The 17,656-nt window shown below is 44.9% G+C and overlaps 1 protein-coding gene across 3 annotated transcripts in view; it reads left to right on the forward strand.

Moving 5' to 3' along the window:
• Positions 1 to 17,656, forward strand: part of SNTA1 (syntrophin alpha 1) — a 70,742-nt gene that overhangs the window by 7,838 nt on the left and 45,248 nt on the right. For 2 of the 3 annotated variants that reach the window (XM_042980613.1, XM_042980614.1), the window contains exon 2: positions 8,679 to 8,765. In XM_042980613.1, the coding sequence (XP_042836547.1) occupies positions 8,729 to 8,765 (37 nt within the window). In that variant the 5' untranslated portion in view covers positions 8,679 to 8,728. The remainder of the gene's footprint in view (positions 1 to 8,678; positions 8,766 to 17,656) is intronic. The other variant, XM_042980615.1, reaches the window with a different exon arrangement.

Consider the following 17,656-nt stretch of genomic DNA (forward strand, 5'->3'; position numbering starts at 1 on the left):
AAGTTTATGTATTTATTTTAGTAATCTCTATACCCAATGTGGGACTTGAACACACAACCCCGAGATCAAGGGTTGCATGCTCTTACCAGCTGAGCCAGCCAAGTGCTCCCCCATGATTGCTTTTTTAAACCTTTATCTTTATTGAAGGGTGCCTGGGTGGCTCAGTCAGTAGAGCATGTGGCTCTTGATCTTAGGGTCATGACTTCAAGCCCTGTGTTGGGCTCTGTGCTAGGCATGAAACTTACTTGGAAAAAAAAAAAAAGGAAAGGAAAAAAGAAACAAAAACTTTATTGGGGCATACTGTTTATGTACAACGAGCCACATCAATTTAAAGGGCTCAATTTGATGAATTTTGACAGTTGTATATACCTGTGAAATCACCAGCACTATCCAGATACAGAACATTTCCATCACCCCTGTAAGATTCCTCCTGTTCTGCTGTAATCCATCCTTCCATCTGTACCTGGACCCAGGAAACCACTGATTGACTTTCTGTCACTATGCACTGGTTTGCATTTTCTAGACTTGCATGTAAATGAACTCCTACAGCAGGTACTCTTTTTTCTGGCTTCTGTCATCCAACATAATGATTTTGAGATTTATCTGTGTTGTTGTATCTAGCAGTAATTTTCCTTCCTTTCTGTTGCCAGGTAGTATTCCACTGTTTGGATATACCACATTCCACTGTTTTTGAAAATAAAATTTTCTTGCTAAAGACCTGGGTAGGCCTGACTTCGAATCTATACCTTTCCCAAGTTCTGTCTGATTTCAGACGTAGAGAAAATGAATTAGTCTCCACAGGTTCACTACTTCATCATTTTTGCTTAAAAAATGGTACGGTGTGTATGTGTGTTGAAGGTGGGGAAGAGAGGCCCTCTGGAAACATCAGAGACACAGAGCATCAGCCTGTGGTTGATTGGTTACCTAAGGTACCAGTTCCTTGATTTTGTTACCTAAGGCCTGAGGGACACTAACATTTAGGAGTTAGAGTCAGGGCCAGGTGCCTTATAAGTTTTCTTTTTAAAAATTTCTTTAAATTTTTTAAAGTAATTTCCACATCCAACATGGGGCTTAAACTCACAAGCCTGAGACCAAAAGTCTTAGGCTCCACGGATTGAGACCGCCGGGCGCCCCAGGGCCAGGGGCCTTATAAACTGAATTTGATTTCACCTTTGTAACAGCTCCATTTTCATTCCAAAGGAACTGAATCTCAGAAAGGTTAAGGGACTTACCAAAAAATTTGCCTGAGTCAGAAGCTTAGTCTTAGGTGACAGAATTCAATTCTGACATTCTTGGGGCACTTGGCTGGCTCAGTTGGTGGAGGATGTGACTCTTGATCTCAGGATTGTGAGTTTGAGCCCCACGTTGGGTGTAGAGATTACTTTTTTAAAAATTAAAATTAAAACAACAACAATAACAACAACAACAACAACAACAGAATTCTGACATTTTCTTGCAACTTTCTGAAGGAATCATAGATTTGATAGACCTAACGAAATTTGCTCTTGGCTCTGGCTGTTTCTTGTCCAAACCAAGTGATTGTTTTTCTTTAGTGACTAAGAGGATAAAGATGGGTGGCAGGGAGACAGGCATGCTGCCTGCCATCTGCACTGGCCATGCCCCTTGTGCTAATGTATGATAAACACAAGGCCTGGCCAGATGACAGTCAGTGAGGGGAAGCGCTTTAAAGGTATATGATCCTTGTTGGATAAACAGCCTGAAATGTCCGTGGCACTTTAGAAAGCCTATCTGTGCACTGGAGAAATATTTGGCATGGCTGCGGCTTTTCTAATAAGCAAGACCTTTTCTCCGTAGAAGGCTGAAGAGTCCAAGAGCCCCCAGGAGGAAAGATGAACCAGCTGAGTTGTATTATTAAAATTCATTATTATTTATGATCACAAGAGGAATGTGAGCATACTCACGGTGAGGAGTTCGTGTGCTATAACAAGATTAGGAAGCAAATGAAAGTGTTAATTCTTAACACTGAAAAGTAAATGCTCTCACCATTTTACTATATAGCCTTCTCAATTGTTTTCTATTCTTGAGTATATTTTCATAATTGAGGTCATGCTGTTAACACATTTCTGCATCCTGCCTTTTTTTGCTATTCTATACACAGCATTTCTCCATGTCACTAAAAATTATTCATAAATGTTACTTTAATGGACGGTCATAGGATACTCTGCTTTTGGTAGAATCTGACCCCTATAATCATTAAGGCTGCTGCTCTTTTATTTTTTTCTATTATAAATAATGCCTCACTGAACATCGTTATGCATCAGTCATACCTATTTTCTTTTTTTTTTAATTTTTTTAAACATTTGTTTATTTTTGAGACAGAGAGAAACAGAGCATGAATGGGGGAGGGTCAGAGAGAGGGAGACACAGAATCTGAAACAGGGTCCAGGCTCTGAGCTGTCAGCACAGAGCCCGACGCGGGGCTCGAACTCACGGACCTTGAGATCATGACCTGAGCCGAAGTCGGCAGCTTAACCAACTGAGCCACCCAGGCACCCCCAGTCATACCTATTTTCTGATTCTAGGAACAGATTTTTCAAAATGGAATTATTGGATCAAGTAGTGGCAACGCTTACAGTTTTACCAAGTTCTGTTTCCATCAGTAGTTGAGGATGCGCATCTCACAACACCCTAACAATGGCTATGAAAATTATTGTAGAACATTTCCAAATTTATGGATGAAAATGTGATACATTGCTAATGGCCAGTTTTGCTCCCTGAAGGGTAAGTAAATTCATGAGACTTCATGCCCAAGAAGAGAAGTGGATGCCACCCCAAAGGAGTGCATCTCCTGCCTTGGGGGCAGTGATACAGAAGCTGGCTTCTCTCACCTTCCATACTGCACTTCATCCCATTGACTTCACAGAATCCATGTCTTTTTCCTCTGTCCAGGTGGAGGTTCTCATCACTTCTTTATTTTTTTGGTCTCCCTTTAGACAATTTATTGCAAAATATGTCATACCTGCAGACCTATACACTGCTTATTACAAAGGCCTCCTAATTGGTTTTCCTGCCTCTAAGGTTCTCCCTTCACTAACTGTCCTCTGCAGCTGGAGGATCTGACCACAATTCACCTCTGATGTAGTTTCCCTGCCCATTCTCCAGCCTCCTTTAAATGCTAACTGGATGCTCATTGCCCGACAGGAGCTATGCGAGGCTGTACATGCACACTCCAATTTCGCTTACGCTTATCTTCTGCCTCCCTGCTTTCCTTTCCAGCCACATAGAAATACTCAGAGCAGCTACATTGATTGAATGTTTCCTACGTGTCAGGTACTATGTGCAAAGTTCAAGCCGCAGTTCACAGTCCTGCTGGGTTGAGTGCTGTCATATTATCCTTTTTATCAGATGAGAAGACTGAGGCCCACAAGGATCAACTGATTTGCCCCAGTACACACAACTGGTGACTGATCCCAGAACCTATGTTTTCACTCCAGGTCACCATACTTGGTCTTCTCCAGATGGCACTGTCTTCCAGGCCTTTGCCCATATTGGTCCCTGGAATTTCTTTAGGCCTAGAGATAAACTAATCTTAAAGTCCTTGACTAACTGTTGTCACATTCTTCCACTGCCATTTATTTCTCCGGGTACCCTGGTCCTTCCAGACAATACAGGGTCCCTTGTACAGAGCCTAGACCCCATAACCCCACTGGAGCGCAGGTTTGTTTTTTAATTTTTTTTTTAAGTAGGCTCCATGCCCAACGTGAGGCTTCAACTCATGACCCTGAGATCAAAACTCTTTACCGACTGAGCCAGCCAAGAGCCCCTGGAGCACAGTTTTAAACCCTCTGTGTAGGCTGTGAACTCCTTAGGGGCAGAGGTCTTGTTTATGGCTGGTCCTTGGGCCAGTGTCTGATGGTATCCGATGAAACAGTGCCATAGACAGTGCCATCTAGTCCATAGATGTTGGACTAGGACACAGATTGTGTCACTCTCTACCTGAAGCTCTTATGAACTCTCATACTCTGGTGGTGGGACTATAAGTAGTAGAACCACTTAGGAAACTGTATCTAAAAAAGCTAAACATATGCCTGCCCTGTAATGATACCTCCTAGGTAGCCAGTGGAGAGGAATGCTTACATCTGTTCATGAGAGACCCATACACAATTATAGGACCATTATTTACAGGAACCCAGATGAGAAAGTTCCCAAGTGATTGTCAACAGGAGAATAAGGATAAGCAAATTGTGCTATATTCCCGCAATGGAATACTACATAGCAATGACAGTGAATAAATTATTGCTATACAGACAACAGAAATTAATCTCACATAATGTTGAGTTTAGGAAGCCAGACACAAAAATAGTAGCTACTGTGTGATTCCATTTACATATACAATTTCAAAAATAAGTAAAATTAATCTGTGCTGTTATAATCAGGATAGTGGAGACCTTTAGGATGGGGGAAGGATAGTGACGAGGCTGGCCTTCCAGGAAGGTTCTGGGGGCTGGTGATAATTCTGATTCTTGATCTGCGTGCTCACCTTCACATAGGTGTGCTGCGCTTGAGAAAATTCACACTTAGGATTTGTGCTCTATATGTTGTCCCTCACTAAGAAATCAAAAAAGAAAACAACTACTTCGAAGACTCCTCTATGTCTCGGGAATAAAATTCCAACTGCCCACCAGGACCTACAAAGTCCTGTATTGACTGGCCCTTATTTGTATCTCAGACCCCCTTCCCGCCCCATCCCTCTCACCTCTTCTTTACCTGTCCCCTTAAGCTTTTCAGACCTCAGCCACACTACCCTTTCAGTGGGCTGCCACTTGGAGACCAGGGAAAGGATGTGACAGCCTGAAGGAAGGGAGCACATATGAAAGGTTTCAAATATTCCCTAGAGAGCTCTGATTTGCTGCTGCTTCTTTTTTTTTTTTTTCCTTTAAACAATTGACCACAAGCTACACTAAAAGAGAAGAAAAACCCAGAGATTTAGAGCTCCCTCTAAGAACATGTAAAAGACTCATCTATTAAGAGTTGCCCACTCGTAGAGTAGAAGGTTTCAGACGTCGTGCTGATGCAACTAAATGACCTGGGGCACCCAGAATTCAGTCTCCTACAGCTCCCTGACTGTCAATTCCGATTGTATGTGGGGGAGTGGTACAAGAGACACGCTTTAGTCTGTTGCTAATTTGGGGCCAGTCATTACCTCTGAGCCTCATTTCCCCATCTGCACTGCCAGATAATAACAGTGCCTGCCTTAGGGGCCATGGGTATTAGATGAGATAGCCATATTAGGTGCTTGACATGGTTCTTAGCACAAGGCTTGTGCTTCTTTCCTTCCTTGACTCAACTCCTACTATGTGCAGAGTACTGGGGATATAGCGGTGAACAAGATAGCGAAAATCCCTGCCCCATGGAGCCACTCTTCTTGTGAGAGGACACAGACAATGGACTGGCAGTGAGCAAGTCAATAAATACTATGATAGGTGCTCTGAGGAAAAATAAGACAAAGGCATGAGGACCCACTGAGTGCTGTTTGTTTTATATAAGGTGACAAAGCCTTCTCTGAAGAGGGTATTTCCATTCCTAAGACTGTAAGAGGGTAAGAAGGAAAAAAAAAAAAAAGGAAGGCGAGAAAGCTGCTAGAAGTTGTTTGAGGTAAGAGTGGGCCCCCTGGTAGGGGCACCTGGGTGGCTCAGTAGGTTAAGCGTCCGACTTCGGCTCAGGTCATGATCTCACGGTTTGTGAGTTCAAGCCCAGCGTCGGGCTCTGTGCTGACAGTTCAGAGCCTGGAGCCTGCTTCAGATTCTCTCTCTCTCTCTCTCTCTCTCTCTCTCTCTCTCTCAAAAATACATAAACATTAAAATTAAAAAAAAAAAAAAAGAAAGTGGGCTCCTGATAGAGGGTAGCAGCAGCAAAGGTCCTGAGGCAGGAGTGTGCAAGGCACAGAAAGAACACCGAACTATGTGTCTGGGCAAGGGGTTCAGGGCCCTATAAATGGGGCTCCGTAGGCAGCAGTAAGGAAATTAACTTTGTTGCAGGTGAATTTCAGAGCCACTAAATAGTTTGGAGCTCAGGAGTGAAGCGATTTCCATGCCCCTGGGGTGAAGAGTATACTGGAGGAGGCAAAGGTGGGAAGCTGCCACAGCCATCTGGGAGGGAGACAATGGTGGCTCAGACCAAGGTGACAGTAGGCTGATGGTGAGGAGGGGTTGGATTCAATATATATATATATATATATATATATATATATATATATATATATATCTCATATCATATATGTACATATTATAGTTTTAAGATTTAAAAAAAATTTTAAGTAATCTCTGTACCCAACCTGGGGCTCAAACTTACAACCCCAAGGTCAAGAGATCAAGAGTCACATGCTCCACCAACTGAGCCAGTCAGGCACCCCTCAAGACATATCTTAAAGGTGGAACCAACAGGATTTACCGATAGTTCCTTTGTAGGGTATGGGAAAGAGAAAGGTAAAGGATGATTCTAAGGTTTTGAGTCAGACAGCTGAAAGGATGCGGCAGCCATCTCCTGGGGTGGAGACAGCTGCGGGATGAACAGACACATCCTGGAGGCAAAAGCAAGAATTCAGGTTCAAGGATGTTGACTTTGGGATGCCAGTGGACAGTCATGTGGAAATATATATGTCTGGCTATGGGTTGTTAAACTCCTGAAGTGAGGTGGGACCACAGAGGATGCATATCGTTTGAAATAGTCTGAATGTGACCTATTTATGCCTTTCAGCCCCTGGTGCAGCTGAGCCTTGGCGTTGAGAGGTTGCTAATCCACCCCCCCCCCCCACTCTGGGCCTCCCATCTGGTACACCTTCCCCAGGTGTCAGCTGTGCTGGAAACTGCTCATCCCAGGCTCAGACATGTTGTGTGACCTTAAGCCGCCTCTGGGAGGTGGAAGGGACAGGGGCTGAAACTCCCAGTGTCTCCCCTCCCTCATCCACATCCGGGCCCTAGGAGGCTCCTGCTGGTGGCTAGGGCAGAATTGGGTGCAGCTGTTTGCTTTACAACTCGGACAATTGCGCCCACCCCCTTAGTGCTCCAGGGCACAGCTCCACACCTGTTCTCCACCCTCCTGCCCAGGTGCAGAGAACAAAAGAACACCCACTCACCAAGGTTATTACCTTGAAGGGGGTGGGGAGAAAGACTGCCTTAGGGAGAGCCCTATTTGGGAAAGGGAGAAAAGCTCCGGAATTAGAAAGGTTTGCATCTGCACAGTTTAATACAGCTTTCTTTGGTAATGAGAATGTTCTATATCTACGCTGCTAGGTACGACAGCCGCCAGAACTTGTGGCTATAGAGTGAACTGTGACTGGTGTGACTGATGAACTAAAGTGCCAATTTAAGTTTAAATAGCCACCTGTGCCTAGTGGTTGCCTTATTGGACAGCACAGGTTTAACAGTTGGCTCTATTATACATATATATGATGATATATAGCAAGTAACATCTGTTGAGCATACACTTTGTGCCAGGTACATTGCATGCGTTCTCCTATTTACACCCCACTACTACTCTGTAGGAAAGGTGTTATTGTCCCTATTTTACAGATGAGGAAACTGAGGATCAGAAGGGCAACATCATTTGGCCAATGCTCCAGAATAAGGAAGTGCTGAAGGCTGAAAGGGAACACCCAAAATCACATTTTCAAACCCCACTCAGATAAGCCCAAAGACCCCTGCAGGCTTTGCAACTTCTAGCTCTCTACAAATGAATGGAGTGTGCAAATTGCCAAAGGAATGCAAATCAGCCTACCATTTGGGGGACAAAGCTCAGATCCTTTGGTCACACCCAGCATCTTTCGAGGCTGTGGGTGGGTGGGTGGGGGCAGGCGGAGGCTGAGTGACAAGGAGGGCCTGGGAGGAGGGGGAGTTGGGGTGGGGCCAGCCAGCTGGTGTCGGAGACTGGGGACATCAGCTGGCTGGCGGGCTGGCTGGCGGGCGGGCTGGCTCAGACAATGGGCGGGGGACCTGGTCAGAACCCTCCTCCCTCCACACCCGGCCCTCTCCCATACCCTGGCCAGCTGCCGTGGGCACCTTCTCCAATCTTGGGCAAGGCCTGTGGGGAGCAGGAGAGCCTGGGCGGCCGGTGGAGGATGCTGGAGAGGTCTATCCTGAGGGACCTAGAAGTGGCATGAGAGGCGGGAGTGGAAAACAGGAAATTAGGAGGTTCTATGGAGGTCTCCTTCGTGCCAGACTTTTTTGCTGGGGGATTTGCAAGCGTCCTCCCATTTGCTCCTCCCACAGTCCCTGTGGTAATAATAATAATGATTATTAGTAACTGTAGTGACCTGGTGGCCCAACCCGCCGCCTGTTTGGAACGGAGGCAAGGCGTTACCTCCGTTAATCCTCAGGACCACCTAGGGAACCAAGGATTTTTATTCCCTCCCTCTTCCAAAGGAGGAGCCTGAGGCTCTGAGTGGTTAAGAGACTCGTGCAGCATGGAGGACTTAGAAAACTTCCCTCTTTCATCTTAGTCTCTCACCCTTACTTTCCACTTAAAGTTTTATTTTGGGGTTTTGCAAATTATACCCCTTGCCTGCCCCACCGTTTTTTACTGTTTATGAAGTGTTTACACCTTTTAACTATTGAGAAGACCAAAGTAAGAATGTTGTTTGTGACATGTGAAACTTAATATGAAGTTCAAATTTTAGGTCTGTAAGTGAAGGGTTTTTTGTTGGTCTGTTTGTTTTAAAGTAGGCTCCACGCCCAAGCCCAAGGTGGGGCTTGAACTCAGCGGCCCTGAGATGGATGCTCTACCAAAGGAGCCAGCCAGACACCCCAGTAAGTGAAGGGTTTTTGTTTTTTTTTTTAACACAGCTGACTCTTTGTTTGCATATTGTCTATGACTAATTGCTACAACAGCAGCAGCCTATGTTTTACTATCCGTGTATAGAAAAGGTTTACCCACTCCTACCCTACCCCTTACCCTGGAGATGGCCTCAGAGAGAGGCTGGGGACCCAAACTCAGAGTCCCCTCAGGGTCCTTCTCCTGGCCCTCTCCGACCCTCGGCTGCTATTGACCTTAGCAGATCCCTTTCCATCCTAGCAGGAGTGTGTTATGGTATTCATGTATTCATTCCACAAACAGATCTGGAGCACCTGCTGTGTACCAGGCACTGGTCTAGGCAGAAGTTACAAAGCAGATGTGATCCTTATCTACAGATATCAAGAGTCACCTAGCTATTCCTAAATACAAACAGTACAGAGTGCTGTGAACAGGGTGTATGGAAGTTGGAGAGCATTTGACAAGGGAGCCAGGTTAATCTGGCTATCAGGGAGATCTTCCTAGAAAAGGTGATGGTAACATTTGAGGTCTGAAAAGTTAGTGGGGTTCTAGATTATAGGTATCCCCTTTTAGACCTACCTACCAATTTCAATTCCTTTTCCTTTCCTAGGAGTCTAGATCTTGACTCAGATGAGATCCCTGACTTAGGAAGAGGGGTGTAACTAGAGAGAGGCGAGACATTCCCCTCTCCATCATGAGTTGAAGTATTGAGTCAGGCACAGAAGGGAGGCAGTCACTTTTTTTTTTTTTTTAAATGATTGCATGGTACCTTTATGTAATAATTACAACAGTTTATTCATTATGTTATTGAATGTAATTGATTCATTTGTAAACATTCAGCAAATACTTACCAAACATCTGCTATGTGCCAGGCACGGTTCTAGGTCTTAGGGATATAGCCGTAAACAAGACAGATAAAAATCCCTGCCCTGGTGGAGCTTCTGACATTCTAGTACAGGAGGCAGTAAATAATGTATTGGATGTGTTAAGTGGTGACCATCACCATGGAGAAAAATAAAGCAGGAGCAGGTGGCAGACCATTTGAAATAGGGAGATAAGAGAAGGCCTTCCTGAGAAGGTAACAGTTTGAGCAGAGAGCTGAGGATCTGTGTGGGTGTCTGGGAGGAAGCATGCATTGATGGAACATCAAGACGCCTGCCATAAAATTCGAATCAATAGCATTCTCAAGTCATGAAATTCTAAGTAATAGAATTCTGGGGCTAATCAATACTTCTCTGGTGCCATAAAATTCTAATCAATAGCATTCTCTGGTTGTGAAATTCTAACTAATAAAACTCTGAAGCCATGAAATTCTAATCAATTAGGAAATCTCCCCAGGGTGCCTGGCTGGCTCAGTCAGCAGAACATGTGACCCATGAGCTTGGGGTCCTGAGTTCAATCCCCATGTTGGGTGTAGGGCTTACTTAAAAATCAATCATTCAGTCTGGAAACCTACATGTGAAAGCAGCTGGGGATCAAAAATCTTGGTGATCAGTGGGAGTTAACCAAGTGAAGGGAGGAATAATGCCTAGGAGGAGGGAACAAATAGCATGTACAAGGGTCCTGTGGCAGGAAGGTAGAGAGGTTGGGAGCTGGAACCTGCTCCTTACCCAGCCAATTGGTAAGACAAACAGTCACAAAGGTATGTGTCTCTACCTTTGAGCCATGACATCAGAGTTTCAGCAGCAGGGAAGCTGGTAAAAATACCATGCATAGATGCAATTTGTAATCTCAGGGTCCTGAGTTCAAGCCCCACATTAGCCATGGAGCTTATTTAAAAATAATAAATAAATACCTTTATGATAATTTGATATTGCTGTGATATCCAAGCATGTGACTATTTTTTCAATAATTCATTTCATATATATTTTACAAAAAGTGTCATACCCATGTTGTATCGTGTTTGTTGGATGACTTTGTATTGTACTTTATTTTGTGTGACTTGTATGAAGCCAAGTTAAACGCGTAGTGAAATGTCATTGAATTTGAAATACTGAACTTGCTTTACAATTACGTTAATCTTGTTTTATGATCGAATAAAGCTGACATTGTGGAAACACAACTTGTGTACGGCCTTCAGAGTCTCAGCTCCATACTTCTTGGCTCCTCTTCTGTCCTCTTGTCTTTTCTTCCCCTCTGCATCTGCACAAACTGAGACTCTAAAAGGGTTTAACTTTTCTCAGAGCCCCCCAGGAAGCATCTGGCAGGGTAAAGTCTAGGTTACCAAGTCTCTTCATTCTTTAGTTTCTACCACCTGACAGCTGTGTGACCTTGAGCAAGTTCCTTAACCTCTCTGAGCTTGGTTTTTCCCTTTTTCAAAATGGAAAGAAATCAATCTTACCTCAGCATTCTTAAGATAAATGAATGTGTGTTTAGCATACTGACAAGCTCTCAAGGTCAGCTAAGCTCTCAAGGTTAGCTATTGCTGTTGTTGCTCTCTTGTTACTGTAATTAGTTTAACTATAATAATGATTATTATTCATAATTATTCCAGCTCAGGCCTCTTTCCCCTGCCTTTAAAGAATGGTTTGTGTCCTGAGGCCTGACTCCAAAACACAGGCTGGTTTCTATCCCCCTGTCTGAATGCCAGAAGTCTAAGCTGATTACTGGAAAGAGGAGGTGATAAAAGGGCAGGGCACACACAGGAACGAGTGCTGGGAATCTGGAGGCCAGAATGACCCAGAGCCACCTCTTTTTCTGTTTTAAGATTTGATTTGATTTTATAACTTTATTTTTTATTTTATTTTTAATGAGAGAGAGAGTGTGCGCTCAAACGGAGGGAGAGGCACAAAGAGAGAGAGAGGGAATCCCAAGCAGACTCCACACTTACAAGGGACTCTATCCCATGACCCTGGGATCATGACCTGAGCCGAAATCAAGAGTTGATGCTCTGGGAATGCAAGCTGATGCAGCCACTCTGGAAAACAGTATGGAGGTTCCTCAAAAGACTAAAAATAGAACATCCCTACGACCCAGCAATTGCACTACTAGGCATTTACCCACGGGATACAGGTGTGCTGTTTTGAAGGGACACATGCACCCCCATGTTTATAGCAGCACTATCCATGATAGCCAAAGGATGGAAAGAGCCCAAATGTCCATCGATGGATGAATGGATAAAGAAGATGTGGTATATATATACAATGGAGTATTACTCGGCAGTCAAAAAGAATGAAATCTTGCCATTTGCATCCATCTATGTGGATGGAACTGGAGGGTATTATGCTAAGTGAAATTAGAGAAAGACAAAAATCAGATGACTTCACTCATATGAGGACTTTAAGAGACAAAACAGATGAACATAAGGGGAGGGAAACAAAAATCATATAAAAACTGGGAGGGGGACAAAACAGAAGAGACTCATAAATATGGAGAACAAACTGAGGGTTATGGGAGGGGTTGGGGGAAGGGGGATGGGCTAAATGGGTAAGGGGCACTAAGGAATCTACTCCTGAAATGATTGTTGCACTATATGCTATTTGGATGTAAATTTTAAAAAATAAAAAATAAAGTTAAAAAAAAAAAGAGTTGACGCTCAACCTACTGAATCACCCATGTGCCCCTAAAGATTTTTATCGTTAAGTGATCTCTACATGCAACGTGGGGCTTGAACTCACAACCCTGAGATCAAGAGTAGCACGCTCCACCTACTGAGCCAGCCAGGCAACCAGGCATCTCTTCTTCTTTTTTCTTTTAATTTTAAATTCAGTTTCATTAACATACAGTGTTATATTAGTTTCAGGTGTACAATAGAGTGATTTCAATAATTCTATACATTACTCAGTGCTCATCACGATATGGTATAGGTATTCTTAATCCTCTTCTCCTGTTTCACCCACCCCCCACCTGCCTCCCTTCCAGGACCACCCCTTGGTATGTGTATATGTGTGGGCTGACTTAGCTCTTTCTGGGACCCACAAGCAAGTGTGAATGCCTGGTGACTGAGCAAGAGCCTACCTGGCTTGGGGCTGGTTGGTCCCGAGAGGAGGCTTTGGGGGTCCCAGGAGACCAAGATGAAGCTCACACAGCTGTAGAAGCATCTGCAGCCTGGGAAGGAGGTGCCACTGGTGAAGCTCAGAGATAGTGTAGAAACTGTGGCCCTGCGAGCCCCCCACACGCAGGTCAGACTCCAAGTAACGTGGGAGGCCCCTCCCTGGGCTGTGCCCACAGCTTGGAGGGAGAAAGAGACACAAGGAAGGACAGCAGAAAAGTGGTCTGAGGAACTCCTTTATTCTCTGGGAGGCAGAGGGTGCCAAGAATGTGCACTGGCTTCGAGTCCTAATGTGTTGTGGTTTCGAATTCTGAGTCCTCTGCACGTGGATGGGGAGTTCCAGCTGTGTAGCCAGACAGACGAAACACCAATATTTGGCCAGCATTATTAGCTTTGTGACTTTGGGCAAAAGCCCTGACTTATCTGAGACTCCATTTTCAAATCAGTGAGCAGGATGTATACCTACTCACTAGGGTGTGAGGACCCCAAGGGTAGAGTGGTAGACCCAGCACATGGCAAGTGCTCATCAAATCTTAGTTATTGTTATTATGGAGTTACTCAGACTTTCTGATCTGCAGTGTCCTAATCTATTGAACTGTTGGGATCAAGATAAGGTCACAGAGAAGGTAGTGAATGGTAGGGGCCTAGAGTTTCAGCTCTGAGGAAAGATCCCAGTTCTGCCTTGTGTGACCACGGGCAGGTTCCTGGACCCTCTGAGCCTCTACTTCCTTTTTTGCATAACGGGTAGGGCTTTAAAATTTGGAAATGCGTAGCCCTCAGTGGAGGGTTAGTGGGCTTCCATTGTCTTCATCCAGATGCTGCTCCCCGACTTGTGTAGGCTGACCGGTTGACCTTCTGACCAAATTTTTTTCTTTGCACAAACATCTGAAAAATGGTTATTTCCTTAATTCTGGGAATGAGATTATTCCTCCTCCCTTTTCTTGGGTGGCAAAATTGGGGGTTCAGACAGATGAAGGGACTTGTCTAATGCCACACAGACTTAACTCCTGGATCATGGACCTGAGCCTGACCTTCCTTTCTTCCTTTAGCTCTGGAAATGTTTTCTTTTTTTAATTTAATTTGATTGTTTATTTAAATTCTAGTTAGTTAACATACAGTGTAATATTGTTTTCAGGAGTGGAATGTAGTGATTCATCACTTACATATAACACCCAGTGCTCACCACGTCAGTCAAGTGCCCTTCTTAATACCCATCACCCATTTAGCCCATCCCCCACTCACCTCCCTCCATCAACACTGTTTGTTCTTATCATAGAGTCTCTTATTGTTTGTTTCCCTCTCTCTTTTTTCCCCCTTCCCATATGTTCATCTGTTTTGTTTCTTAAATTCCATTTATTTTTTTAAATACAGAAAATCATATAAGATTATTTGCATTAAGGAATTAGCATTAAAAAAAAAAAACAAAAAAAAAACACTTCACACACCCATAAGGATGGCTATTACCCACTCCAAACAGAAACTAACAAGTGTTGCTAGGGATGTGGAATTGAAACCCTTGAGCACTGCTGATGGGAATATAAAATGGTACTATGGAAAATGGTATGGCAATTTTTCAAAAAAATTAAATGTCGAATTACCACATGATCCAGCAATCTCACTTCCAGATATATATTCAAAAGAATTAAAAGTAGGAACTCTGGGGTGCCTGCTGGCTCAGTCAGTAGAGTATGGGACTCTTGATCTTTAGGTCATGAGCCCGAGCCCCATATTGGGCATAGAAATTACTTAAAAACAACAAAAGTATGGGGCACCTGGGTAACTTGGTCGATCGGGCGTCAAGCTCTTGATTTCAGCTCAGGGTACAAGCTCACAGTTTGTGAGATCAAGCCTTGCGTCAGGCTCTGTGCTGACAGCTTGGAGCCTGCTTGGGATTCTCTCTGTCTATCTCTCTCTCTCTGCCTACCCCTCCTCTCCTTGTGCTTTCTCTAAATAAATAGATAAGTAAAAAGAAAAAAAAAAAAAAAGGAAGTGAAAAACAATTTTAGGAAATTAAAAAAAAATCATCTGGTACCTATTTCCCCAAATAATCAAATACTGTCCTACCATTTTAATCAAGTTACTTCAGATCTTTTTTGTTTTCCTTTTCAACAAAAATGGTAAAACATGGCTTCAGTTGAAACCTTCTCTTTACTCCTCCTGTATCCCACTGCTTTTCCTGCCTCCCCATAGGGGAGTTTGGTGGTTTTCACAAAAGCTTCAGATTTTGGGTTTCCATAAATCCCACGAATGTTTTTACACTTGCACTTGTTTTTATGAGTGTACTTACATTGCACTACAGTCCTATATAATATTATTCGTGTGTTTTAAAAAATATCACATATTTCATCATATTTTTCCCACATCTTCCTGCAAATTGATTTTTTTTCCACTTAACCTTATGTTTGCAAGATCCATCCATTTCGAGTTAATTCCCTTTACCTGCTACAGAGTTTTCCATTGTATAAACAGACCACATTTCATTTGTTTGTTGTCAAAGAGAGGTATTTGCCAAGGTGAGCAAACTGTTTGCCCAAACAAATCCGTTTGCAATAATTTCCTGGGGCAAATAGTAAAGTTATTTATTGGTTTACAGTCCTATCTTTCCAGGCAAGAATTTCCTGGAACAGATCAAGTCATGTTGATATCGGGGGCTTGGTTTCTCAGTCCCTGTCAGTTGAGTAACATTGAGGAAGGTTGTCTAGGTTCTTGTATTTATCCAGTCCCCGATTGCTGGGCATTTAGGTTATTGCAAATATTTTGTTATCACATCCAGTGCTGCAATGACACCTTAACCACGTTGTGAGAGTTTCTCTGGGGTCCCCACACAGAAGCGCAATTGGTAGCTAGCAAGATGTGAGCATCCGCAATTTTCCTAGAGTCTGATGTTCTCTCTAGCCCATCTCCGTGACTCCCAGAAGAGGAAAATCTCCCTCCATAGCCACCAGAACAGACGGCAGGAACTGCCAGGGCTTTGCCCACACCGGCTGCGTGCCCACCCGCCTGCCTTCCCTTGTTCTGGCAGATTAACGGTGACCTGTGACCCTGACAGGCTGGCCACACTCCCGGCCAATTTCAGCCTGTCGAAAGGAGTCCCCAGGGGTGGTTAGGGCTTGGGGATGTGTTGGCCAGATGGGCCTGGGAGGTCTTGGGTTGGCTTATCCCAGGAGGCAGAGCAGGTGGGCAGCCCTCAGCACCCCCACCCCCATTTCCCCATCATGCATCACTGGGCTGGAGCTGGAGCCAGATGGTGGGGATGGGGCAGCCTTGCAGCTTCTGGCCGGACAAAGGAGCCTCTGTACTGCTCCCCCACCCTGACTGGTGTGGCTGGCCTAGTCTGACTGCCAATCACTCTCAGCCCTGGCCTGCCTTGCCCTGGGCAGCCTTTCTGCCTAGAAGGTCCCTTCCCCCATCCCATTTGTGGGGGAAGTTTCCCAAGCAATGTTTCTGGAGAGCCTTGGACTTGGAAACCCACTCATTGTCCACCTGAGAGTGGGCAGGTATGACCAAGGCAGTGTTGTCCCGTGGTTATGCCAGGTCACAGATTCAAATGCGCTAATAAGATCAAGTGCAACGGGCCAGGTAGGGATTATGGCAAATTGGTGCCTGGCACTCAGTGAGCCCTCGTCAATGGTCCCTGCCATTGTTACAATGGGGGAACTGAAGCTTGGAGAGGAGGGTGCTTGCAGAAGAGTCTCATGGTTAGGGGAATAGACCTGGGAGTCAGGCCTCACCCCAATTAATTCCAGATCTGCTGCTGAGAGTGAGTTCTTGGGATCACTGAAGCTCTCATTCCTCATCTGAAACGGGGCTAATTAAATCTTTATCAGAGAAAACCGTCCTGAGGGAGAGGTAAGATAATACCTGGAAAGCATGTGGTACAGAGTTAGCCCCCAGGACATATGAGCTAATCTCATTATTATCCTGGGATCCAGAAAGAGGGTGCAGACACTGCTAGAGACAGGAAGTCCTCAGAGTGAGGAGAGGAGGAACCTAGGGCATCTGTAGTTGATTGGTTCACCTGAGATCCACCTGAGGACTTCCCCAGGTACCATGTGTAACCTTCTTGACCGACTCTGTTTCCTTATCTGTAAAATGGGTTAAATGACAGTAGGTAAATGACAGCCTCATAGGCTGTAAGGTTTCAGTCAGTTTTCACCTGGAGAGCTTATGGACCGTAGTCAATCAGTATTAGTTATTATTGGGAGGTAAGGAGTCATCTCTGACTCCCCTCATCCAGGCTAGGGTTTGGAAGGTCTCCAAGTCAGATCTGTCTTGGGGCATAGCAAAGGGGAGGAAGGAGGAAAGGCAGGCCTGGGGATCCCGGGGCCCTGGGCTCCCTTCTGGGTGCTGCCTCTATTTTGCTGGGTGATTCTAGGTTTCTGGAGAGTGGGTGATTTGACCCCCACTGTTCCTCAGGAGTCTGGTTCCAGGGTTCTCTGACCTGGGCAAGCGCATGAGGGAGGGAAGATGGGTGGGGAGGGAGCTAGCAGGGGCTAGCCACAGAGATGCAGCCAGACCGGCCCTGATGCCAGGCTGCCTCCGGGAATCCCTCCCCACGCACGGGGTCCAGGCAGGTTCCAACTGGGTCCCTGATGCCAAGTGAAGTCTATTAATATCAAAGTAATAAGGTAATTACTGTGATTTGGGAAAATTACTAGTGAATGCTTTTGAGGGAATTTTATAGCAGAGAGAAGGGTGAGTGAAACATCTGTGAGGAAAAGATGAAGGATTGTTCTGGATGGAGCATGAGGGTGTCAGGCTCGGGGCCCAGTGGGAGCTCCCACCACACTCTATAGCTTGGTACTCCTGCAGGAGTGAGTGGAAGAGACCGTGTGTGTGTGTGTGTGCGCACGTGTGTGTGTGCGTGTGTGTGTGCGCGTGCGTGTGTGTGCGTGC

This window comes from Panthera tigris, chromosome A3 (assembly GCF_018350195.1).
Source record: "Panthera tigris isolate Pti1 chromosome A3, P.tigris_Pti1_mat1.1, whole genome shotgun sequence".
In the NCBI taxonomy this organism is placed as follows: domain Eukaryota; kingdom Metazoa; phylum Chordata; class Mammalia; order Carnivora; family Felidae; genus Panthera; species Panthera tigris.